Consider the following 27152-nt stretch of genomic DNA (forward strand, 5'->3'; position numbering starts at 1 on the left):
TCACATTTATTGAGCATCAACTATGTGCCAGGCTTTGTAGACAGAAAGCAAACAAGACATAAGATCCCTTCATGGTCATGAGCTCAGAGTCATGGTCCTAATTTTAAAATTGAACACGTGTTGATCGCTGTGTATGAAGCACTGTGCTTGGTGTTTGGTCGTGTTCATACTTGGCTCCTCCCAACAACCCAAGAGGGACTCTGTATTATCACTACTTCACTAGCAAGGAAATCAGGCATGGAGAGGTTTATTAAGTTGTTCCTGTCATGACTACAACGCATTGACCACTTACATTGTACCAGGCATTGCCCTAAGCATGTCATCTGATTTATCCCAATGAATCCTACAAAAAACCCATGAGATGAGTCCTTCTATTAGATCTATTTTACTAATGAGGAAATTGGAAGTCTAAGAGGTCCAAGTGCCTAAGGTTATACAGTGAGGAAGTGACCCACTGGAGAGAAATCGACCCCTGGTCTGCTCTAGAGTCACTGCCTTGCCTTGACACTGTGTCCACTGGTGGGTGTGCAGAGATGAGTGTGGGGGTGTGGATTCCAGGACTTCATGAAATGTGCTTTGAAGGGTGGCCTCTTCCCCTCTATAGTCAATTCTAGAGTAAATGCACCTTCAAATACTTCCTTTGTTTTCCCTCTGGCTTAGAGAATGATATACTGATGACTTTCAGTAAGAGCCCTGTGTATAATAACTAGAGGAGAGAAATAAAAGCACAAATGAGAGAATTAGAATTAAGAAGATAAACACAGGCCCATGTTTCAGAGACACCTCTCGGTCTATGCCACAGCCAACTGCCATTCTCAGCACATCTTGTCATCTGACTTTGGACCGTGTCTCCCACCTCCCCCACCGTCATTCTGGTTCAAGTTGTCGCCAGCTTTTGACCAGACTGGTGCAGGAGCCTCCTACAGGGTCAATGGCATGCAGCCCTGGTCCCTGGTATATCACATGACAACCAGAAGTGTGCTGTAAAAACCTAAGTCAGGTCCTGTCCACCCTGCTTCCTTGCCTTCCAAGGCTCTCAGGTCAGCACACTGTTCCTTACTAGTTCCTCGGTCCTGGATGCTTGACGGCTGCCTGTCCTCCTGTCGGGAACCCCACCCCACTCCCCACCAGGGTTCTACCACCCTGGCATCCTTGCTGCCCACCAGCCCCTGCTTGCTCCAGGCCAGCACTGTCAGCCATGCCGGCAGCTGCCTCCCCCTCTGCCCCTCCCCCCGCCCCTGCGTGAGCTTGGGCACACTTCTCTCCCTGCTGCTTCTCTCAGAACCCAGTTGCAATGTCACTTCCAGAGAGGCCTTTCCTGGCCATCTCATCCAAGTTGGCACACTCTCCCTCATGCCCTACCCCCTGCTTTCCTCTTCAGTCTCTCCCTGGCACATAGAACACGATGGCATGATGTGACATAGGCACCTGCTCGCTTGTCTGTGACCTGTGTGCTACACAAAATGGAAGCTTCAAGAAGGCAGGGCTTTTGTCTCCTTGATTCTAAGCTCCAGCCCCGGCACCTTCCACAGTCCCTGGTGCACAGCAGACCTTCAGTAACATTGGTTAAATAAAGAACCCAAGGCAGGCAGCAAAAACTCCCAAATGCTCGCCTTGATCCCAAATCACTTTGTCCTGAGATAGAACTTAACAGGCACCAGTCAGCCTCCCTTCGCCCCTCTCCCAGACACTTATCTGAAGGTGACAATTAAAAAGTGTAGAAGGCGTTACCAGGAAACAGGCTGTAGCCTTCTCCTATTAGCTTAACAACCCCTATAAGCTTTGCTGCCTTGGGCCTGAGGGGATGAGCGCAGGTCTGCGGTGGGGGAGGGTGTGTTGCCAAACCCTGGGAGGCTGGGAGCATCTGAAGGCTTCTGGCACCTGGAGATGTCAAGCTCAGGGGTCAGAAATGAGGATCCCCAGCTCCTTCACCAACATCAGGAGCGCTCCTTCTGGGGGAGGTCTTGGCTTAACGAGGAAATCTACTAACTCACGTTATCAGCAAGCACTGTCTATAAGATGCTAAATAATACGGCAAAAACGGTGAAATCACTGCTCTTCACATGAAGGCAGATGACGTCATGATAAACATATTGCAAGTATATTACCGAAATCACTGTCTTTTCATCATTAATATTTTTTAAATTGATAAGTACTCGAGGCGCAGTTAGGATCATGATCGGTGTGGAGGTCTGCCAAAAAATTTTAGATGCATGAAAGAGATCCTTCTACTCAAAAGTAATTAATTAGTATACAAAGTAATATGCTCATTTAAGTATTTATTCATTTATTTACAGCCTCGTTTATTTGCTCATCGGGAAATATTTATTAAGTGCCTAATAGGTACCAAGGACTAATCCAAGTGCCTAGATTTTTCCTGGAATCCCTTTAGAAAAAAGTAAAAATGACAACAGGAAGGAGAATAAAAACATTCATTTGTTAAAAAAACAAACGAACAAACAAACAAAATAAAACAAAACAAAACAAAAAAACCTCCATGCATGCTTGGGGGCTGCGCGGAGGGTTTTCTCTACATCCCATCAGCTACTGGTCCCCACCACCACGGGAGGTGAGCCATATCGCGTGCCCACTTGACAGATGAGGACACGGAGGTGCAGGGAGTTGAAGGAACTTCCCTGAAGACCCCGCTGGCCAGTTAAGTAGGGAACTGCAACTGGATGCCAGATTTGGTTGGCTCTGAACATTTGCTTTTTTTTGTAGCCTCACCGATGTGGCTCCCCCAGCACCAGGCAATCCCTCCATGACGGCTGGGCTGATGTTTTTAATCTCCGCGCACCGCCTGCCACCTCCATCGTTTTGAGCATCCTACTTACCATCCCTGAGGGGTCAGGGTAGGTGGGGGGGGGCAAAAAGACCCAAATCCACTACCACCTTTGAAATACCGACTGTGAAATGTTCTCTTGATAACCCAAACAGATCCCATCACTTCCCTTCTGGAAACTCTCCATCCCATCATGATGAGACCCATATTGAGAAGGTCACACAAGATCTGCCCCTGTCTTCTTCCCCTGCCTCGTTTCTTATCAGCCTCTCCCCCCATCTTACCTGCTCTGGCCACAGCGGGCTCCCACATGTTCCTCTAACATACAAGTCAGCTCTGGCCTTACGTGCTTACTGCTTGGAATGTTCCTCCCAGATCTGTGCTTGGTTAGTTCCTCACTTTTGGTTCAGGTCTGGTCAAGGGTTAACACCTGAGGAATACCAGTCCTGACCACTCTATATAAAAAGACAACCCTCTTATCCCTCTTCATTCCATCAAGCCTGATTTATTTTTATGAAATGCAGTTAGAACTATTTAGTATATTTATTTGTTGATTAGCTTTCTGGTCTTCCTCACATGAATATTAGCTGTGTGAGGGCAGGGTCTTTTCTTACTGTGATACCCCAGCACCTAGCTCAATGCCTGACAGGCAGCAGGTGCACAATGAACATCTGTTGAATGAATGAATGCATAAACGCACATACACACACAAGAAGGAATATTCGAGAAAAAAACCAACTTCATATACGAAAGAGGACTCGAGATTCTATTTGGCGATGCCACTACGGGCAGCATCCTCTTTCGGTGTTTTCAGTACCCTCCCCGCAGGCTTAGATATCACAACAGATGCAGGGAAAGAATGATAGGAGCGGGTCCTTCCTTGGCAAATCACTATAGTTATCCTAGATAAAATATCACAATAGATTAAGGGTATGGGCTTTGGAAGCAGAGAGTTTAAAACCCAGCGTGGCCACTGCATGACCTTGAACGAGTTGTTCTCTCCAGGTTTCTTAGATCCCCATCAGTAAAATAGGGATTACACCAGCATCTAACACATAAGAATGTTACAAAGATAAAACTTGGCTCAGATGTCCTCTCTAGGACAAGTATTCTCCGACCTTCCACACTTGCTTTGCCAAACTCCCACTCCCCAACTTTTACTCTTATAAATCTGTCATCATGGAGCTTTCTTCTCTATGAAAATTATCTTTTTTTTCTTTGTTAATTTTCTTATATATTCTCTAGCTTCCCCCTCCTGGAGGGTAAGATCCCCAGGGATCATATTCTTCCTATTAATCCAGCCCCTCCACCCCCGCCAGGATGCAGGTGGCCAGAACAGACCCTGGCGCATAGTAGGAACTCAAGAAATAATTGCTGTTTAAACAATGGGAATATATGAAACACTTGGAAAAGTGTCTGGTATATAATAAACACTTACATCCTGGCAGATATGGTTATTACTGTTGTTACAATTGTTGCTGCTAGTGTTATAATTACTATCTTTGGGGATAGAAACTTTTTTTTGAGCTGACGCAGGTCTCCAACCACCCAGGCATGCGTCAGCCTCAGAAGAGGTTAAAACCCTCTTCAGTGACTCTATTTCCAGTTTTAAAAACCAAAATGCACCCATGTCTGATTTCTTTCAAGCTCCGATCCCCTAATCTCATGATGATCACGATATAGGTTGCTCATCTTTCTTCCAGTATAAATTTCTCATGGTCTGGCCATTCAAGGTAAAGACACACTACCACTGTCAGCTTTGACCCCTAAGAGTTTCAAGGCAATTTCTTAGCCCCAGGCTCATGTAATCCTTTCAAAAACTTGGGCCTTAAGAAGAACTATGACTATCCCCATCGTAAAGGTTGGAAAGTAGGGGTGGGGGTCAGAGATGTGAGTGGCTTGCCCAAGTCTTCCAGGCAAAGAATAGAAGTAGACCTAGGAACTTGAAATTGGGTCATTCTGACTTCTGAGCTCATATTCCTATTCCTGAAGTAAGAGCTTGCCCAGGGCCATATAACCAGTGTGGGCAAAGCTGTAAGCAGAACCCAAGTCACTTCTTCCTGTTCTAGGGCTCCATTCACAATCTCAAGCCTAATCTCTGGAGGGAAAACAAAAGAAGCACAAAGCCATGTACTCAACTTTCTAATAAAGGAAACTAGCCGAGGGCAACTCTGATATAAAACATGCTTATAGCTTTTCACTTTGGCATTTCTTCTGTACCAAATGGTACTGAACGCCTAGAGTAGATTTACCTCTTCTCTACAGCATCATCTTGGCCCAGAAGCTATTCATATCTCCCTTGGGGTATGAGAGAGAGGTTTCTAAATTATTGGAAAATTCCAAGAATCTGATAAATTCAAGTGATTTAAAGTAAGCCCCTTGCAGTTTAGATAGAAATATTTATATGCCATTGCTCTGGCTTATACAAGTCCCTTCTACCCTATAGAACACCTTGAACCTTCTGCTTCCTTTTCCTACCGTCCACGTCACCGGATTTCACGGATTTTTCCTGCTGCAGAAAAACATTAGGGAAGTTTCTTCCAAATTCGTTACAAACAGAATGGCAGCCAACTGTTTTATCTCCTTCTGTCCTTTGTAACTATTTTCATTAAAAACAATAACTATATTCTGCCCACCTTAGTATCTAAGCTGTGTAATTTCCATAGAAATGACTTAGATGTAGCTTTAAGAAGAAAGCTCAGGGGTGATTCCAGAGTATTCATTAAGTTCTGAAAGCACTCAACTAATTAAGACCAGTGATCTTAATTTTTGTACTAACAGAAACTGTAGAATGTTGCCTTTTTTTTTTTTTTTAAACCCACCTTAGCGTCTAGCAGCTTTATGGAAACATGAGGTTTTTCCTTTAGCATAAATGGACACTACAGCTTTTCAATTAAATTAGTCTTTGGAGACAGATGCAAAAAGAGCTAAACAGCGCCTTAAAAATCTTCCCTGCTCCGTTGCCTCTCACGTGCCAAGGGGAGATGTGTAGTTAAAATGCAGTGCTATCTTCTTCTTACCCTGCCGAACAAAGTTTTGGATCTTGAACCCTGAATGAGTTATAATAGAGAGCCTGTTGAGATTCTACTTTTATTTTGCATACCCACTTTTGGTTTTCTAAAGCGATTTTTTTTTTAAAAAGGGACCTGTAATATAATGTCCTATATCATTGTACATCCGGAGAGAATTTTATTAGACCCTGTTTGAGGCTGCGTTCTAGGTATGATGATACTGAAATTGTTATGTTTTTGTTTTTGTTTTTGTTTTAAATGACACAGAGGGAAAGAGCACTCTTACTTCAAGAAAAAAATTCAAGACAAAAGCTTTCAAATATGATCCAGGTTTTTTTTTTTTTCTGTGTGATTTCTCTAAATTCATTATCTCTAAAACTTTTGCATTGTGCATTTATTTCCCTGTTGTTAAGCAAAATAATGCTGATATATTAATAACAGGATTATCTCGCTGTGCCTCCTGCATTTTAATTTCTAAAATCTTCAACAATTTTAGGCATTGCTTTAGCATCACAAGGTACTGGAGGATGCCCAGAGGACATCTTTTTTCTGCAGAGGAAATGCAAAAGATTCAGAGCGGCAATAGCCGAAAATTCTACGTAACTATTTTAATGACGCTCAAATCTCTCCCAATTATTTTATCACTTCACCCATGGAGTTTGCTTTGGAAACAAATATATCAGCAATTCCCACTTGCATCTCAGAGGCCTCGTCTGTGTGTCTGTGCATGCAGACGGTGTCCTCAGAGGGGACCTAAGTCCTACACCTTTCTCTGCAAAAATACAGCCACACTGCGGTAGACCCTCCAGGCCAGTGTCCAAGTTCGATGCCAAACCATGTGTTTACAGAGACTCTTCCCTGTGAGTCTGCAGACAGAGTCCCAAAGTGGATATTTGGGCTCTAAAGTATCTAATTTTCATTATTATTTCTTGAAGACAAGCGTCTCATGACACTCCCTTTCAAAGCTATCCCAGCCCTTCACCTAAAACAAGTTCCTCAAACAAGCGACTGAAAGGTCAGTAGTACGGAAAAAAATGAAAGAGATGGTAAATCCAGTGAAAATCAGGTTATGTGATAGAGGCCGGTAAATATATGCTCTGTGTGTGTGTGTGTGTGTGTGTATGTGTGTGTTTTTCTCATTGCAATATCCAGGCAATCAAGCAAACTCTCTCAACGAGTTTATTTCTTATGTGGTTTGAATGACTAAAGCTCATTTATAATCAAAGAGCTGCTCACCAAAGGTCACCCTAAGGAGCAGGAGAATTTCTAACTTTAAATGAAATTTATAAAACTTAAAATGATAAAAAAAATAGATATAAATTGTTACAAATTACTGAAAAGGGAATATGAAAACCTCTTCCAGGATGAACAGGATCTAAAGAGGCAGGAGGCTGAGATCTCCCTGATCCGACAACAGGAAAATATATTCTGTATTTGTCACATTAGAAAATGAAAATAAATTTCTCCCAAGTAAATAAAAATATAACAGCATTCTCAACTTGCAAAGCAATAAAATTATTTGTGTGCCAAGCTTCTTTTAATACCACTGTAATTTTTTTATAAAAGTCGCTCAATTTGATTGTAATTAAATATGTAATGAAAAAGCACTGCTTCAGGGAAGCGATGCAAGACACTCTCTGTTAATGTATTTCCAACTGACTTTGCATCAAACGAAAATGATACTCTGTGTATGCCTGGTCTTAACAGAGAATTTGTTAGGCAATTCTTTGCTTTTTAAAGGGAACTTGGGTGGACGCAGGCTCACCTTTGAAATAGTGGCTGAGTCTTCCCAGACCATGACATACCTAAATAAAATGGAGGGTACACATGCAGTGATGGAAGGGATCTACTCTGGTCATTTAACACATGTCAGCTAATTACAGACCTAACACAAACATGAACAGGTTTCCTTCCTGCCTGATTTTCCGAAGCTGACTTGCAGGGATGAGCAGAAGTGTATCGTTTTACACGGCCTTGAATAATGCCAGGCTCAGGGCCCCTTTAAAACCTGCTCAATTGAGAGTACAATCCCCAAGCCACTGGGACAATAAATAGATCAACCCAGGTATTATCCAGTTGGAGAAATTCCGTCAAATGCGTGCTAAGTCACCTGGGATAAAATGAAAACAGAAGCCTCTGTTGGAGAATGTGACAAAAGGCAAGATGCTTCCAGGGACAAATTTGCTAAAGATGCCTAGGAGGTATTTGGTAAGGTTTCCCAAACGGGAGAATCAAGGTGAGTGGGAGACAAATCAATGTAAGGTGGTAGAAAAATAAATGCACAGTAGTTCTGAGGAAGGTTTCTATGACCTCCTCAAAAGTAGCCTCCAATCTCTAACCCCCAAGGCTCAAGAAGATTTTCGTGGCACAGAAGTTTCTCAGAGCCCCCTCTCCCTCACCTACTTTCCACTAGAACTCCCTGTCACTTGCAATCTGCTGATTAGGGCTAATGTATTGTGTCCTGATATGGCAGATTAAAAATGAAATCAATAAATGCCTAAAACAAATGGGCTTTTGAGATGTCCCATTCAATCTGGGTCTTTAAGGGTGAGGTGAGAGGTGGGAGAAGGAAATCAGGAGGGGAGTGGGGAAGGGATCACTTAAGTAATCAATTTCCATCCAAACCGCTGTGTGCAGGATGCGATTGCGGGGGACCTGTCCTTCCTTTTTCAGGGATCTGCCTTAAATAACAAGAAGAGCCAGAACAGTTTATGCTGCTCAGGCCCCTCTGGGGTATGTGTGTTTATTTTTTCCATTCATCTGTTAAAACCATACCGTTTGGGAAGTGGATGGGGTCTAGAGCTTGCAATATTTAAATCTTCAAAATGTGAACTTGTCTTTCTGAAGTATGTTTCAACAGAGTGAGAGTGCGGGGGTCCAGACTCCACCCCGATTCCTCTTCCCTCTCGAATCCCATCCTACTTGTCAGTAAATTAAAGGTGAATTTCCCCCTGAGCTGCCTGCACCCCTCCCCGCCCTGCGGGTGGAGATTCCTGAAATCTCCCAGGTTCACCCAGGCACGGCTCTCATGAGGCTGAAAAGGAGATCGCTGGGTCAGCTCTGCTCCATTGCAGGATCCAGAACTGTCCCTGCTGAATATGCTTCCCATGTAAATAAACTATGCCATTAAGGTGCAAATTGCAACTTTTAAGTAATGATTGCTAATAGTCTAATGTTTACTGCCACACAAGGACATTCATGAAAACAAAATCTGCATTATTCATCTCCATATTAAATAAACAAAATAAATTGAGGGAGCTGTTCTTCCCCCGCAAGACTTTCCTCAGATCTGGATTATCAGATAGTTGATGAGAGTCAACAAGAAGGAAACATTTAATCTCTTTGCGCGGGCAGAAGCAGATCCCTGCAACTTATGTATACATTCGATATTCACAAGCCCCAAAGATTTTGCATTCTATTACACTTGGCTGGCATTATATAGAAACAATAGTTCAGGGTGGTAAAATAAAATATATGTATTACACATGCCTGTGTACAGAGGCTGTGACAGATTGTAGAAAATAGAAGGGTTTGCAGCGGAAGTCTGCAATTTTAAATTTTTAACTACTCGGCATCCTGCAAAATACAAACAAATCAAAACACTGCTCTGGTTTATTTTACCTTTCTGCCATCTTCTCTATCTGCCCTAAAATAGGGGGAAAAGATGCTGATAGAAAATTCTGCAATATTCTCAGGTGAAAACGGATACATTTTAGCAGCGAGTGAAACTGACGCCCAAGGAAGCCGGAGCACACACACTCACATATACACAGACCCCTGGGGTACTATAGGCTGTTTTCTGAACTTTTTTTCTTGCCCAAAGTAATAGTATGGTGGAATAGTGTAGCTGTAGAAAGCCAGGAAGAATGACATTTCAGAGGGAAATGTTCTGACTTAGCTGTTTCCTTAAAGAGAACTGCCTACCTCACATCCCTTCCCTTAAAGGGGGCTGGGGAGGGGGGGTGGCAGAACATAACACATAAAGACTGAAATTTCCCATCACTTACAAGATCATCTTGTTCATTCCAGCTGCATACCTGCTTTATTAGAAAGTTCTGTAACTGATTCCTTGAAACCTGGAACTTCAAACTAATAACGCAAAAGAATCAAATTGCCTCGAACGGTTCTTGGGAGAGTCTCAGCTCTGATTCACTCACAGGCTTCTTCTATCTTACATTATTCATTAATCAAGCTAGAAATCAAGCTTTCAACATCGGTCTATGGGAGTAATTACTTACAGTTGTGCATTGTTTTTAATTTCAGGCAGTGATAAAATTTAGTACGGCCACAATCCTAGAACCCACGTTGGTCTCTTCCCTGTATGTCAATGGGCTCAAGAATCCCAAAGGGGCTAACTTTCCTCGCGAGTCCCCACCTCAGCTAAAACAGAGGACAGCATCAATGACTTTGGAGGAAAGAGACCTTGCGTGAAAAAATACCCATTTTATTAATATGTGTGCAAATAAATACTTAAGAGGGGCCTCACTGTATACAATATGCATCATTCCCTTCCGGCTCCACCAGGCTTTCTGCTTTTTTCAGTGAAAAGAATAAAGCCATGAAAACAAACATATAAAGACAGTAGGCATACAACAGGCCAGAAATCTGAAACCGCAGTCACAACTTTCTAACACACACATACAAACTACAGTAAAGAGACAAGCCAGGTCCAATAGATACGCGCTTAATGAAAAGGATCTAATTTAAATAACGTGATACAGCATTATGTTACATACACCTGTATCCTCATTGATCAGAGGATAATTATAATCAAAGTAGTGCAATTCTGAGCAATGCACTTTTTATAATGAGCTTACCAAAGGAGACATGTCCAGTCATTCTGGGAATTTAAATTACTGCCTAGTTGTTGATGGCCTTTACCGGAACAACAAGGGGGGGAAAAAAAAGTAATTTTCAGGGCAGTATCACTTCTTGCTGGACGGTTGCCCAGGTTTCTCTTTTGGGACAATAAGGACGTTATCCCTAATAATCTAGCTACACATAAACTTGGGTTGCCAGAACTAGAAGGCGCACACTACTTTTCCTGGGTCTAGAAGCCCAATGCATACTCCAAAGCTGTCAGATTGCAAAATAATCTAAGTTTTTTGTTTGTTTTTTGTTTTTAAATAAGTGAGTTAAATGTAGACAGGGATAGAGGCAGGGGCAGAAGGGAGAAACTGTTTTCAAAAGAGGTAGCCAGAGTTGGAAAAAGTATACCACACTGACTAGGCAGGTTGTAAATATACATAACCCCGAATATATTTTAATTATTTTGCTCTTAGGGAAACAGTTGAAAAATACATGAATCAAAGCTTTATAAATGATATTTCCGCATGCAATTTGAACCAATCCACACATGGTTACGGAAGAAATTCCGCGCTCTGAAGGGAAAATAATTATGGATATTTCAAAGCACATGGACTGCCGTTCAGGCTGGAATCAGGCCATGATGGAAGGTGACGCTGGTGGTCCAGCATGTTCAGACACAAACACCCACTTTGCCCAGGTCTGTAACTAACTTTGGGTTTGTTCTAAGGGTGGCTTTACAAAGTTTACAGAAGTGTTCCACCGAACTTCTCCCTAATGTTTTGCTCATGTTACAACAGAAGGAAATGTCTTGTTGGGTCTGCAGAACGCCAGCCCTAACGAATGCCGCTTAAAGCACTAGGGTAAAGACAGAGACTGGGAGGGAAAAAACTTCAGCTTTTTGCTAAAGCCCTGATTCAACTAAAGGACACAAAGAAATAAAAACGCCCACATTAAAAGCTAAACAAGATAATAATTGTGCATGTCTGGCTCTGAATCTAGAGGGCAAGGCTTGCGTCACTGGTACTCTGAGTTACCATGGTGAGTGATTTATTGATATATATCAAGAATGAATAGATCAAAGGCAGCAAGATGACAGGTGATCAATCAAATGTCAAATCAAAACTAGCAATCAAGTGGAAAGCTGATTTTTCAGTGGGTGGGTCTGGCAGGAGAAAAATGAACTTTCATATTACACTTCCGAGAAACAAAACCCCAGCATACTATTAAAAAAGCAATTAAGCAACCCAAAAGGAAAAAAAAAAATCCTTTAGAAGGTCTATTGTACCGATCCATTAACCTGTTCCTCTCTATTTGGGGGGAAGGGAGGGGGGCTGGTAAGGAAGGATTCAGATGGGATACCATACAAATCAATTTACAAAGTTTGCAACTCTCTCTGGGCAAGGAAAATCCAGAGCTGTTTCGATGTTCTTTTCCCCCCTTTTTTAAAGAGAAAGAGTGTTGATGAGATTCCCAAGCGTATTTAGAAAGCATATTCAAAGGTTCATTTCTTTCCTGGGGTGGTTTTTTTCCACCTTGGTGATCAAAGTTAAACTCTCACTGCTTGCCCCAAACCAGCCTGCAGCCCAGGGCTTGGGCATGCCTCACACTTCAGCGCCCCAAACCCCAGCGAGAGGAGACGCTGTCCCTCGAGGCCAGAAGCCACTGGCACTGACCACGCGGAGGGATGCGGGGGGTGTCAGGGCCGTCTCCCTACCCCCGCACCCCAAATCCTCAACCCAACTCTGGCGGGAGAGGCAAGAAACACACTGGGAGAAAGTTAGGGGTGGGGTAGAGGGTGGAGGGAAAAAAAGTTTAAGGAGGGAAGGCTTGGTGGGATAGCTTTCCCCCCCACCCAACCGGAGCCTGCACAGGGGAGGATTTGGGAGACGGAAGAAGGCGAGAGAGAGAGAGAGAGAGAGAGAGAGAAAGGATGGGGTTATTCGCGGGGCAGAGAGGGGCGCCCCGAGCGAGCTCCCCCCACAGCTCAGGGGGTGGCGTCCTGGGGCGCCCGGGGGCTAGGAGGGCGGGCGAGGAGCTCGGCGCGCCGGGCAGCCCCGAAGCGGAGCCGGTTCTCTTACCTGCCGCCCGCTTGGGTGCCTGCTGTTTCCTCCTTGGCATCGCTCTACTTCGCTCCAGTCCCACTTCTGGCGCCCCAGCCCCGAGCCGCGCGCGGGGGCCCGCTGCTCTCTCGCCTCTCTGGGTCTCCTCCGCCTCCTGCCCGGTGGCTCCTAGGGCGTCACTCGGCCTCTGTCCCCCTGGCGATCCCCCCTGCAACTCCTCCACCACGGGCCAGAGACCCCCCTCTCCGGGTGGCAGACACGGGTGGCTTGTGCCGGCTGGATTGAAGTAGAGGTTGGCTCTGCCTTGTTTGTTTGTTTGTTTTTGGATTTTTTTTTCCTCTCTCTTTTTGTTTTTGCTTTTTGGAAATTTTTGTTGGTTTTTTTTTTGGTGACTGTTGAGACACTTGATTTCTTTATTAAACATCCAAGACCGCGTTCGGATGGAAGGGACGAGGGGCGCACACGCGCCACACGCACACGCGCGCGTAAAGATAAGGAAAAAAAAAGGCAATCCTGGGAAGGTAGTGGTTTCTTCTTCTTTTTCTTCTTCTTCCTTCTCCTCTTTCCCTCCTCCTCCTCCTCCTCCACCTCCTCCTCCACCTCCTCCTCCACCTCCTCCTGCTCCTCTTCCTCCTCCTCCTCCTCCTCCTCCTCCTCCTCCTCCTCGCCGGTCTCTATGGCGGACTCGCGCTGGGGGAGAGAGATCACTCACTGTAGGTTTGTGGCTGCTGTCAGATCCCCGTCTGTGAGTGATATGCGAGAGGACAGGAGCGGGTTTGGGAAAGACAGAAAATCTGGAATTCACTCACTCACACACACACTCACACACAGACACACGCACAGACACACACTCACACACGCACGCACTCGCGCTTCCTCTCACACTCACACCCCCCACATAGGCGCGCACGCACACACACACACGCACACTCACACACTCACACACACAAGACAGGGCGAGGCGATGCCAGCAAACATCGATCCCGCTGAACAAACTGAACATTAACAAACTCCTCCTCCTTCTCCTCTCCCCGCGACCTGATGACAGGGAGAAATTTACTCCCCAGCCGCAGAGCGCCAGGCAGAGGGAGTCTATTAAAGGGACAGTGTCCCGCCGGGGAGAGGGGCTGGGGGCGGGGACCCGCGCGCCCGCGGCTCCGCGAGGCGCCCCCCCTCGCCCGAGCGAGGACGTGCCCACCGGCGCGGGGACACCCCTCGGGGAGGGGAGGAGGGGGCGAGACCCGCAGGGATGCGGGAGGAAAGGGGGGGGCAGGCTGATGGCCCAACTCCGCGGCTGGAAAGGGACCCGCGGGGGGCCAGGTGAGCCCACCGGCAGGGCCATTAACAATACTTATGAGGAAGGTGAGAACTTAGGTCCGCTTTGGGCAGGGAAGGGGGAGGGCACCTTATCCAGCAATGACCTCCATCCTCCAGGTCTCTTAATCTGACCAGGAAGATGTCCTCCCCACCCCCACCCCAAGTTTCATGCTCCTGCCCCTCCCACCTTCCTTCTATTCAGTGGACGGTCAGAAAAACGAAAATCTCCCATCTGCCTCCTTAATACTTTAATCACATAATCTCTCTGTTTAAATAGCATTTATTGAGCACCTACTATGTGCTTTTTTCTGGAGACACAGCAGCCATAGAGAAAGGGAATGTCCTGAGCCTCTCCCTGTTTCTATACTGATGGGGGAGCAGAAATGTCACTCTCAGATATCCACTCTTTGCATAAATGTCACTTTCTCCCAGAGGTACCGCACTTAAAATTTTCAAACACACACACACACACACACACACACACCCACTCCCTATCCCATTTCTCTATTTTATCTTTCTCCACTGGGCTTATCAATAGCACATACATTATATATAGTTTTCTATTTTGTTTATTGGCCTAGTTCCTTTTTAGAATATAAACTCTGTTGAGAAGAGGGATTTCTGCCTCCTTTGTCTGCTGTTCTATCCCCAGTGATGGTAAGAGACAAGACATCTAGTAGGTATCCAATATAATATTTGTTGGATGAATGAAAAGTAAGCAAGCAAATAAACAAGATAATTTCCAAGTAATAAGCTCCAAGAAGATGTTAAAATAGGGTCTGTGACGGCGTCTCAAAGAGGGGGTAGTTCTAGAGTCAGTGAGGGACACGCCACTGGAACTGAAACATGGACGCCAGCATGTAATCGCCAAGCCAGGTGTGGGTCAGGCACCTGCCCGGGTGCTGGGTACAGGTCCAAACAGGGACCCTCCCCTCAGGGACCTCTCCTTCCAGTGGGAGAGACAGAAAAAGGGGCAAGTGATGTGTGATGAGGCAGGAGGCAATGAACTCGGACATGGAGGAAGGAAGGGTGGTTTTGAGGCCGAGCTTCCTGGGGAGAGTGAAGTCTAAGCTGAGGCCTAAACGTGGAAGAGTCAGGCTAGAGGGGAGCTCAGAGAGCCAAATCCTTAGAATAAGAAGGCAGGCACGGCCTCATTCTTCACTGTCAGGGCTCTGGCTGCCTGTACCCTGAGGCCCTCATGAAGATGCACACTCCTAGGCCTTACCCTAGAATGAGAGGATCTAACCCTAGCCCCATCAACATTTGGGGCCATAATTCTTTGTTGTGGAAGCTATTCTATGCAATAGAGAGAGTTTGGCCGCATCCCTGGCCTCTGCCCACTAGTAAGCCAGACCCTGTCCCCTCCTTGTGTCAACGAATTGTCTCCAGACATCGTTCAAGGTCTCTTGGGGGGAGGGCAAAATCGCCCTGCGATTTGAGGACCACTGCTCTTGACCTTCTAACTCCGAAACTTCAGGATCAGAGCTTAGGGAATCTGTGTTTTGAGCATCTGAGTATCCTGCTCACTCTAGTTCGAGAACTTCTGCTAAAAAAAGCCTTTGTTCTTTTGGAATGAGACATATCCAGTATCGCTAACTATAAAACAAACTCAACCATAGATACTTTATAACTTAGGCGTTCCAGGTGTAGCCCTGTTATGCGGTCATTGTGATGGGAATTCACCTGTGCCTAGTCCTTGCTACCTGCCCCCCAACCATGTACCCGCCACGAGGAAGGCCGGCCCAGCATAATCGGACCACATCCCACTTACAACCTGCTCACCTACCAGTTTTGCCCTCACTCGTGGGGAATGACCTAGGGTGACCTGTTCCATAGATATTTTTCTGAATCGTTCTTTTGGGAGCTATAGGAAACATTCACTTTCCCCATCCTGCCAGTCACGTGTTATCGTCACATTGCAAAGTGCTGTTTCATCTTTTTTGCTATTGTTTTCTCACTTCTAATATCCCCACACGGGAGGCACAGGCTCCTTCATGCCTCTCATGTATGTGACACAAGTTGTTACCTCATCGGCCCTCCATCACGCAACTGGCCTCCACCTGTGACCAACCCCACCCAACCCCAGCCTAGGCCCGAGGCGGCTGAGGCACAGAGGACCCTACTGCAGAGTTGACAATGTCAGCAAAAAGGTGTTAATTCTCATTAATTCTAATTTCCTCCCACACCTTTCCAGAGAGCTGTGCCAGGGACCACAGCTTCGTGAGTAAAACCCTCACTCTTGCTGGCAGAGAGACCACGGTTATAGGAACAGGATGTGCAAAGCCTGGGACAGCAGTGAGCTCACCAGCAGAGTCCATCCTGGAGAAGCCTTGTTCCTACTGACTGGGGGTTTGAACTATGTCCTGTAATTTCTTTAAAGATTTTATTTAGTTATTCAAGAGAGAGCAAAAGCAAGAGAGATCACAGAAGGAGAAGCATTGAGCAAGAAGCCATGACCTGAGCCAGAGGCGGACACTTACCCCACTGAGCCACCCAGGTGTCCCTCGCTTCAATCATTTAATAAGCATCTAGTGTGTTAGTTAGATGTCAGGCATTGTCCCAAGTATAGGAGATGCTGGGATGCCTAAGACAGGATCCCTGGCTTCAAAAAGCTTCTGTGAAAACGACATCCTAAAGATTTGGAACTGGGAGAGAAGGAATGTGGGGGCTGGACCCAGCAATGGAGAGGATCAGGAGGGAAATGGGCCAGAGTAGCTGATTTGGGGCTATAGAATCTCTCCACGCCTCTCTCTCCAGGATTCTTCTCTGAATTTTACTTACATTCTCACATTAATTTGTTTGTTTGTTTGTTTTTTTCCTTACTGCTACTACTGAGAATATTTTGCTTAGTTATCACCAAGGAAGATTTTGTCTACCCCAGTTGGATGCATAACACAATGGTGCCCAGATACTACTGTTCAGTGGCATAGACATGACATTGAAAAACATGAATCGCACAGTGAAAAGGTTATTCCCTTTCAGCTCTCTTTTAATCGGAGGATGTTTGGTGCTGGTGCGTCTTTTATGCCTAACAATCACTAACTTTTATTTCTCAACCAAGAAACCACAGATCTCAGGCTTAGGAGCCTGGGAGGGGCAGGAGTTACCTGGCTAGACTTTTAAAAAATGGTTTGTTTTTATTGAATTCACTCTACGGTTACCTCTCTCTTAGCAAAAGATACTGCTCTCCATTCATGGAGAGTTTGATATAATTTATGGGTTTTAAAAATAAATATAGCTAAGGAATGATAGAGGATAAATAATGGTTCGGGAAGGAGTAGAGATGGCCTCATGTGAGAAAGGTGGTACAGGCATGACTAGAATTTGCAGAATACTTCGCTAAACCACAGATTCTGGCACTTTTGGAAACTTCTTCCAAGGGCTGGTGGCTTAGACTAATACTATGTTTTGGTCTCCAGGGAAGTAGCATCCTCAGATCTGACACTCAAACTCGGGGATGTGTAAAGGCATGAACTGATTGGAATGAGTCAATTGTATCTTCTAGAACACTGATTCCCACACTGGCCCAACGTCAGAATCACCTGGGGATTTTTTTTTTTTCTTATGATAAAGAGACAGAGGCGCCACCCTAGAATTACTGAATTAGATCCCAGGGTGGGGCCCGACAATCTGAAATTTTAAAAGTTCCCAGGTGATTCTGATAAGGTGCCAGGCACGGAAATCTTGCCCTTGCAAGAGCTGAATTTTGTCACAAGTGAATCAAGGTGGTAGCATTTGTTATGCACACAAGGAATTAGCCAGGGTATCTGTTCTTGGATTCGTTCAACAGGGTGGTTGGTTATGGAACCTTCCAGTTGTACCCACAGAACCTGTGAATGCCCCACTAAAGCACATATCTATCACACTGATTTCTGTTCTTATTAGTCTGCCTGTCTTACCACTAGACTCCAACCCAATGCAATTACAACAATCATTTGCCAAGTGCCTACCTTGAGTTCAGCACTGCCTGAACATTGGGAAGTTGGTGGGGTTCTTGAACATAGGGAGAATGCCTCCATTGTTGTAATACCTCCTGTATCAGCTTCAGGCATTTTGCATCTTCTCCTCCCCCCCGTATGATTCCTCCCTCAGTTCTGTTTTTCCTCCTCACTCTAAACTTAAATGTCATCTCCTTTGCCCCCATAAACTGTCCCGTTCTTTCTCTTATCTTTCATTGCAGTTATGACCATCTGCATTTTTTTCATTTATTTGCCTATGTATTATCTGTCTTTCCTAATTAAAATGTAACTTCTACTCACCTCTATACCCCTGAATCCAGCACAGTATTGACACTCAGTGAGAATTATGGAATGATTGAATATCTAGTTGAGCACACTTGCAAAGAAGGACGTGCGGGGGAAAAAATAGGCTCACTGTAGGGTTTCATTAGACATGGGTATATAGTGTTTCAGCCTGTGTGCCTCTTTTCCAAGTGATGCTCTCCTCCCTTCCCCAACTTCCCTCCCTTTCCTCTCTTTCCTTTCTCTTGTCTATTACCTCCTTCAAATCCTCCCTTAAATACTGCCTCCTTCAGGCAGCCCTCCTGGGTGGACTCCAAAATTCTCTAGTCCATATCTTCTCAAAACAAAGAGCCATTATAGAGTATGATTCCAAATATATGAGTAGACAGACAGGCAGAACTGATCTATGCTTGGATATCAGGGTAGGGGTTACCTTTGAAAGTGAGCATGAGGAGGCTCCTGGGTGAGCTAGTGGAGAGGGAGGGGCTTGCATTGTTTTTAATCAGGATGCCAGTTACTAAGTGTGTTCAGTCTGTGCAAATTAATTCAGCTGCATGCTTATGATTTATGCACTTCTATATATGTACATAATGCTTCAATTAAAAAAAAAAACAAAACAGTGTTCTCAAACTTTGCTGTGTATCATAATCAACCGAGGTGATTTAAAAACTCAATGCCTGGGTCTTACCCCAGACTCATTACATCAGTTGGTGGGAGCAGGATCCAACCATCAGTATTTTTAAGGCTCCCAGATGATTCTAATATGTGGCCAAGTTTGAAAGCCAGTGTACCATATGATTTTGCCCTTGAGGATATAATTCATTGCCTTCCTCTTCTGTCATTTAACTCATTCGGGATATCCCTCTTCCCAGTAACTATTTTATAAAAACTTCAAGGTGGCCATCTCGGGTTATTTTCTCCCTTTCCATGACACATGATACAGCATCATGTTGGGGTCGTGGGGGGAAGAATTAGACAAGAGGAAGTACCATACGGATCATGGACAGCAATACGAAGAAAACACGGTGGCGTGTGAGGATAGAGTGTAAGGGGCAGGCACAGACCTATTTTCCAGTGGGAGTGGTAGAAAGCCTTTATGACAAGGATGCATTGAGATGGAGATCTGGAGTCCAAGAGGCAGCCCCCCAGGGGACAAGGCCTGAACTCGGAAGAGACTTCTGTGCTTCCAGAATGATATAGCAGCCAGGGTCCAGGTTTCAAGACCCAGCCAGGGAAAGGGGAGCAGAAAGGATGCAGGAGAGGTGGGCATGGCTGGATCTTGGGGGATATATCACGGGTCCTAATACCAAATATGATTTCATTCTTTGTCGGTGATAAGTGCTGGTTCATTCATTTACAATCCCCAAACAGCTAGTCCAGTAGAGGGGGTCTGTTCAACGAGCATGGAAGAGAGCCTCTCGTGTTCTACTTGGTGGGAATTTGCTCTCTGGAAAGAGTTAAGGTGGATGACAATAAAGTCTGGAGACACTCAGGCATTGGCAGGCTTGCTTTTAAGAATAAATCCTCCAAAAGTTGTTGGGGTCTCTTTTCAAACACTCTTCGGATTTGGCTAGGGGTAGGATTTCGCAACAGCAATTAAGCATTCTGTATATTGGAGACCGGCCGATTGCTGAGCGGGCAGCTGGGGGTGCGAGAGCTGTTCCATTTAACATACATCGCATTTCTCCCTTAGAGGTGGCTACTTGCCGTTGGTGACAGTGTTTTGCTGCCGCTGGAGAATCCAGACCACATCGCTGGCCCAGTAATCCATTGCTCGACTTGATTAACCACAGGAAGACATTAAGTGAATGTAAGGACTGGAACAGCCCGGGAACCATGTGATGAGCAGCCTTTAAGTTCTGGACTCTGGTATATTTTATGCCACCTTGACTGTGCGTCAAGCTCTCCTTCCTGAACTCATTAGAACTGTGTGCCCAAAGGTGCCCCTCAACTTTCAGAAGCAAATAGAGAATGATATAATTCGCTCTGAGAACACCTTTCTGTCTTATCCGGAGCATGTCTTATCTATTATGATTAGGCATTAGGCATCCTATTGTCCTGAAATTTTCATGAGATTCTCCCCCTGCTTGCTAGGATTATGTCAAAGTGACTCGTCCTGGATGCTGTTTTCTCCTGTCAATACAGCTCATCTCCTCTCCTTAACCATTGCGGGGAGGCCAACACAGCTAAGGAACCCACGAGCTGAAAACGGTCAAATTGTTCAAGACTATTGCAAATCCTCTTTTGAGAAGGCTTGCATGTCTTGCTTGTGGTCCCCTAAGAAGCAGACCCTGAGATAAAGATTTGAAAGTGAGCAGTTTGTTTGGGGAATGATGTTAGAAAACTCTAGTAGGAAAGCAGGAAAGTAAACATGGTAAGGGAAGGCTACCAGCATGTGGTGTGTTGTTAAGGAGGTGATCACCGTGGGTGACAGAACTTAATCCTGCTAGGACATTCTGGGAGTCAGTGTAGCTTACACACTTCCGAGATACCCCTCCTCGAGGGCGAGAAAGCTGGGGTATTGATCTATCAGTGCCTGTCAGTCATAGGATGGGGGCTGTTCTTGGCTTTCTCTGCAGGCAAAGAGCCCCTGGTGCTGGGCATTAACTTGGAGTATGAAGAAATGAGCAGGGCACCAGACCAGGTAGGCGTCCAGGAAGAAAGATAAGTGTAGATTTGAAATCAGGCAGACCTGCACTGTTTGTTTGTTTGTTTGTTTGAGAGAGTTAGTGCATGCCTGTGAGGCGAGGGAGGAGGGGCAGCGCGAGGGGGAGAGAGAGAATCTTCAAGCTGACTCCATGCCTAGAATGGAGACCAATGTGGACCTCGCTCCATCTCAGGACCCTGAGATCACGACCCGCGCTGAAATCAAGAGTCGGACGTTTAAATGCTGAGTCACCGAGGCGCCCCAGAACTGCATCTTAAGAAGTATTTTCACTACTTACCGAGACTATGATCTTGGACAAGTTATTCAGCCTCTCTGAGCTTTAGTTTTCCCATCTGTGAAATGGGGATAATTATGTATACCACTGATTCCATTAGGGGCACAGACAGGAATTTGGAGCTAATGTAAAATCCATGGCACGACGCCCCACATTTTTAGCTTTTTCATTATTTTCTAAGTATTTGTTGATTGAGTATTGTTTACAGAGCGCTGTTAGATTTTTACGTGAAGTCTAATCTAATCCGTTCAGAGGGACAAAAGGAATCCCAGCTCAATCCTCTACTTGTGCAAGAGCACCTGTTTATAGAAGCGGGTGAAGGAGCCTGGATCCTCATGCAGAAAGCGTGAACTGTATGCTTAAAGTCAAGCCCTGGGCAGCAGAGAGCTCCCGCCAGTACCCTCTTCCCTCCACAGTCCTGTCCTCTTTTCCCACTAACTTCATTAAGCACCCGCTCCAGGCCAGGCAGCAGAGAATAAAGCCCCTGTGTGGCTCTTGGGGAACCTAAGAATCTAGAGGAAAGAAAAGCAAGTTACAGTGATGATAAGAGTCGCTAACGTTTAGGAAGCCCTTGGTGCTACACACTGTTCTAGGCACTTGACAATATGAGCTTATTAATCCCTTAAAACAATTCCACGAGGTAAAGCGCTCTTGTTGTGCCCATTTTACATACAAGGAAACTGAGGCACAGGGCAGGTAGGAGACAGCACATGGGGAACGTGGTTCAACCCCTCCAGGTATGACTGTAGCTCGAGTGCTTCCCCGCCACGCGCCACTCAGTCTTAATGCTGTGGTCACATCACACATTGGCTAATTATCCCATGACTTTTCCCTGTTCCTATTCTGCGGCTTTAGAATCCCTGTGCTTGAGCCTGCCTGTGGCCTCCTACGGAGAGTAAAAGCAGATTCCCAGGCTCCATCTCCAGAGATCCTGCTTTAGTAAGTCCGGGTAGGGTTTGAGAATGTGTATTTCTAGCAAGCTCTAAGAGGGCACTGAGGCTGGATATCCACCGACCCCACTTTTTGAGTTGCTTGGTTTCCAGCACAGGTGTTTTTTTTTTTTCCTCCCAGGGGACACATGACAAAGTCTAGAATCAGTTCTGATTCACAGTTCAGGGGGTCGAGACTGGCATCTAGTGGGTGGAGGGCTGGGATGTTGCCAGACCACCCCCCCAACCCCAGGGAGCCCAGGAAACGCCCTCGCAAACAAAAACTAACCCAGCCCAAAATGTCAAGGGGGTCAAGGTTGAGAACACCGGGGTGGGGTACAGCCCCCCAAATGTTAACATAGCGAGGGGTCATCTGGGGATCTGGCTTGAAACAGATTCTGATCAAGCAGGTCCAGAGTGGTCTCACGAGCTCAGACAGGCGGTGCTGAGACTTCGGACCCAGGGACCATCCTTTGAGTAGCAGAACCAGACTACACCTTGCTCACGAACATGCCCTGAATCAAGGCTCGGGACACAATGAACTGCTAAGAAATAAACCCAACACCATCCCAGATTAGTTTGGAACAAAAGTCACTCTGAGTTTAAATCAGCCCTTTGAACCCCACCCCCGCCTGCCCCCCCCCCCCGCAAGCTTTCCCCTTAAAAACAGACCCGGAGGCAGACAGGCTCAGAGGAAGAAAACCTCCATTCCTCTCTTGGAGGCAGTTAGGGGCCGAGTCCAAACAAGGAAGGACAGAGCTTGGTCAGAAGGGCCTTGCTTCAGTCCCCAAGCATCATCGAGCGGACTCTATTGTTGCCTGAAACCGTGGCTTCTCTCCAAGAGCCGCACACTGACGTCGAGGGCTGCCTCTGCCTGGCTTTGCAGGTCTGCGACTGTGAGATGAGAAAGTGGCTGTTTGTAAAATGGTCGCTCTCTTGGGAAAGGGGTGCGGGAGAAAATGGACTCTCCGCGCCCAGCCCTCCCGAGATGGCACCCCGGCCCCGGTGATTAATGGCAGCATTAACAAGGTTTGGTGGAGAGGGGACCTGCAGATTTATGACTTCCTGTCTTGGCCAGCAGATGTCATTATGGCGGACAGAACAGAAGGGCTTTCAGGAGCTGGCTGGGGTGGAGCTGAGAGGAGGGGGGAAAAAATAAAATAAAATAAAAGGCAGAAGCCAAAACTCGTGTTTGCTCAGGGGCGCTGTTGTTGATACTGTCATTGGAGGGACGCGGGGAAGGTTTACATCAAACCAAACGTCTTGTGGTGGCTCTGAGGTCCGGCTTGGAAGACTGAGGCAGAAACTCTCACAGGAAGCACCAAGTTCAGCTTCCCTCAGAAGAGAAAACCTGCAGGGTTTCCTTCCCGGCCTGTTTGTAGGTTGTACCCTCCGATGGAGGGAACACCGCGCTATATCAATGTGTATTTTACCCTGGAACATCATTTTGGTGGGTGTTTCAATACGTTTCTTTTACAAATTCAGCAGCCTATTCTGGAGTCCTTTGGATACAGAGATAATTTTATCCATTTTAAGAGTGTTTTATCGAATGCCATTGGTATTTTAGATTTTGTTTTTGTCTGTATCGAAAAATGGTAGAAACTTGGCATTATCATTGGCCCCCTAACCCGTATTAATACATACAGCTGGGAACACATAGTTACTGGTAATTACAGGCCACACTTCCACATTTCTTCCTACTAATCCTCCCCTGAAGCTTTGCCTTCTGTAGGCAAAGGAAGCTTTTTTTTTTCTTTTTTCTTTTTTCTCCCCTAGCTGATTCTCCTATTTAATGGACATGGGAATGTATACTTTGGGTTCAGGGAATCAGTGCCCCAGCTGGTGACAGATGCTGGGCTGTCTTTAGTCCTATCGATAGCAAATCGTCCCCCATTGTGGCTGCACGACTAATGTGGCTTGGCAGAAATGTGCACTCATGGAGGACTTCGTGGAGGAGAAGCACAGGGTCTTCTTTGCCCCTGGCCTCCTAAGAAACTGAAAGCCCACTTCAAGCAACAATTTGATTGAGGGTCTTCTTCTATAATTAATGAATGGCTATCATCTTGTTTTGTATCTTACAGGGAACATCAGCTTTTCAAAATAGCACTGTCAGTATGAGAAGAGGCACTGCCATACCTCCTTCTGCAAAGGACGTTGGGTGTGGCAGCTGGTGATGGGCTTAACTAATCCCGGCTCTAAATTCTTTTTCTGGCTCTTCCACTCACTCTCTGGGTTATTCTGGGCAAGTCACCTCAGCTCTTTCCTTACCTGTAAAAGGTGGACAATACCAGCACCATCTCTTAGCAAATTTTTAAATGAGGATTGAATGGCGTGTTTGTGAAGTCATTAGCCACGTGCCTGGCCCAGGGTAGGAACTCAATAAATTAGCTACTGTTATAATGATTAATGTTAAAATATCTTCACTTTTTACTCTTTCACAGGTAGACATGCAGAGACATAGACTGATTCATTGGCCACCCAGAAAAGAAATCCAATAATTGTAAAAAACATTAATTGTAGCTGTCATATATTGAATGCATGCTGAGTGCCAGACACTGTGCTAAAGGCTTTCCATGCAAAATCTGAATTTAATCCTTATGAGAACGTTTTGAGGCCAAGTAGGACCCCTGCTGTTTTCTGTATCGGGAAGCTCTGATTGGATTATTTAAGACAATGGTTCTCAAACTGTGGTAGGCATCGGAATCACCCAAAGAGCTTGTTAAAACAGCTCGCCGGGTCCCATCTGCAGAGCCCCTGATTCTGTAGGTCTGCGGTGGGGATCCCTTGATTTCCACTTTACCAAGTTCCCAGGTGATGTTGCTGTTGCTGGGGGCATACCCGAGAACCCTTGGTTTCATTAACTTGTTTAGGGTTTTACAATGAGTGACAGAATGAGTTTTCAAATTTAAAAATTTGAATTAAAAAATGCACATTAACTTAAAATTAACAAATACCTGTGACTTTTTATTTTTTTCAAATTTTCTATTATCAGACTTTTTTTTTTTTTAAGAGAGAGAGAGAGAGAGTAAGGGGGAGTGGGGTAGAAGTGAGAAAGAGCGAGAGAGAATCTCTCATGCAGGACTCCATCTCGCCACCCTGAGATCATGACCTGAGCTGAAATCAAGAGTCGGACGCTTAAGGACTGAGCCACCAGGCGCCCCAACCATTACCAAACTTCTGAATGAACCGTCGGTGTCCGAATCCGTGGTGCACCACGGTTTGGATAGCTACTTGTTTGAAATGAATACCCCTACCCATGATGTTCACTAAACGGCTCACGATACCCCAGAAGGGAAGGATTTCAGGAACACTTTTAGGAGGAGCACGAAGTACTTATATCATCACCACTTAATCACCGGGACCCTCAGCAGTCCTGCTGGGGTGCAGGGGAATGCGAGGCCTGTGACCCAGTCCAGCTGGAGAATTCATTAGGAGTTCCAAGATGGAGCCCAGCTGAGTAAGCCACAGGAGGATGCCATGTGCGCCTAAGAGAAGTGTCTCCTCAACCTCTGACCTGAGAGGAATCTCAAAAGACAGCCCACCTGGACATCTGAGGGTCCTCGATACGTCTCCATTGAAGGTCTAAGACCTAGACTTTCCCACCGCGCCGCTGAGCCTCTTAGTCAGCCCAGGGAACCACTGATACGAGCTCCCATGTATAGTAAGAAGAGCATGTATGTTGGCCCACACTGTAGGGTTTGGGCACATGAGAGAGACCTCCAGAAGCCGCTGATGAAAGATGTGAATGGAGACAGAGGATATAGGCGCAGAACCAGGATAAAGCCCAAAGTCCCTTAGTGGGTCAAGGAATCCAGGAAAGCATCACGGGTACCTTCTTCATTTAGTTGCAAATGGAGTTCAAACACTCAGGCAAGAGTCACACCAAGGAACGCACACACCGGGGACTGGAAGAAAATGAGTGGACTGAGGGAGCCGTACGGCTGACAGAGGCAGAAGCTGGTTGTGGAGGGTTGGGAATTCCTATGGCCATGATGCCGCCCGGGGGACAGAGAGCACACCGCACTTCGATCGGAAGCCATAGAGAATGGCCCCACTAAATTTTGAGGACCCTTCCTCTTCTGACATAGAAAGGTATTAGGTTTTTTTTTTATTTTTTAAAGATTTTATTTATTCATTTGACAGGGAGAGAGCACGAGTGAGGGGAGCAGCAGGCAGAGGGAGAAGCAGCTTCCCCACGGAGCAAGGTGCCCGATATGGGGCTCGATCCCAGGATCCTGGATTCATGACCTGAACAGAAGGCAAACGTTTAACTGACTGAGCTACCCACGTGCCCCAGATACTATTTATTTGTAGATTGAGTCATTCATTCAGGAAATATTTGCTGAGCACATAGAATGGAGCAGGTACCCTTAGAGATATGGGGGGGGGGTGCACAGACCCAAATCCGTGCTCTCACGAACTTTATTCTCTAGTGAGAGGAGCAAAATAGAAAAAAAGAAAAAAAAACATAACAAATTATCTAGTATCTTAGGAGGTGAAAAGGGGTATAGGAGAAAAATGCAGAAGAGAAGTGGATGTGTGTTGCCGGGTGGTTCGGTGGTGAAATGGCTTGTTTCTATCCCCACCGGTAATATCAGCATTGATAAGTACCCTTTATACGCAAAAAAATTAAGTCAAACTGGCTGAAAGACAAAAGGGAAAATTTCGACAGCTGTACAGCTCACTGCTGTTCTTCCTTCCAGCACTCTTTCCATTTGTCATTTCTGACATAACCCTAAATTCCACGCCAGTATCTAACTCTTCCCCATTTAATTTGAGTACTTCTGGAGAGCAGACCCCCAGCCCCCAAAGCCAGGGCATAAGCCAATCAGCACGTTCCATTCTACCCTGATCACAGCGATTGGTTCTTGGGTGGGCAAACAGTCCCTCATAGCTGCATCTCTGAACTCCTGCTGGGCTCTTTCTTTTAAGGCACCAGTAGGGGAGAATTGTTACTGGCAGCCCTTTTGTAACCATGAGGAGGCCTGCCTTAGAATGTAGTAGAGAGGGGGGGGGGGCAAAAACCTAGGTTCTTCATGACAACATCCATCCACTGAATAA

General features: G+C 45.7%; 1 protein-coding gene across 3 annotated transcripts in view; it reads right to left on the reverse strand.

Moving 5' to 3' along the window:
* Window positions 1-12769, reverse strand: part of TSHZ2 (teashirt zinc finger homeobox 2) — a 426726-nt gene extending 413957 nt beyond the window's left edge. For all 3 annotated transcript variants that reach the window (XM_032878951.1, XM_032878950.1, XM_032878949.1), the window contains exon 1: window positions 12681-12769. In XM_032878951.1, the coding sequence (XP_032734842.1) occupies window positions 12681-12720 (40 nt within the window). In that variant the 5' untranslated portion in view covers window positions 12721-12769. The remainder of the gene's footprint in view (window positions 1-12680) is intronic.
* Window positions 12770-27152: the final 14383 nt, after the last annotated feature.

This window comes from Lontra canadensis, unplaced genomic scaffold (genome assembly GCF_010015895.1).
Source record: "Lontra canadensis isolate GAN:19392208 unplaced genomic scaffold, GSC_riverotter_1.0 scaffold65, whole genome shotgun sequence".
Lineage (NCBI taxonomy): Eukaryota > Metazoa > Chordata > Mammalia > Carnivora > Mustelidae > Lontra > Lontra canadensis.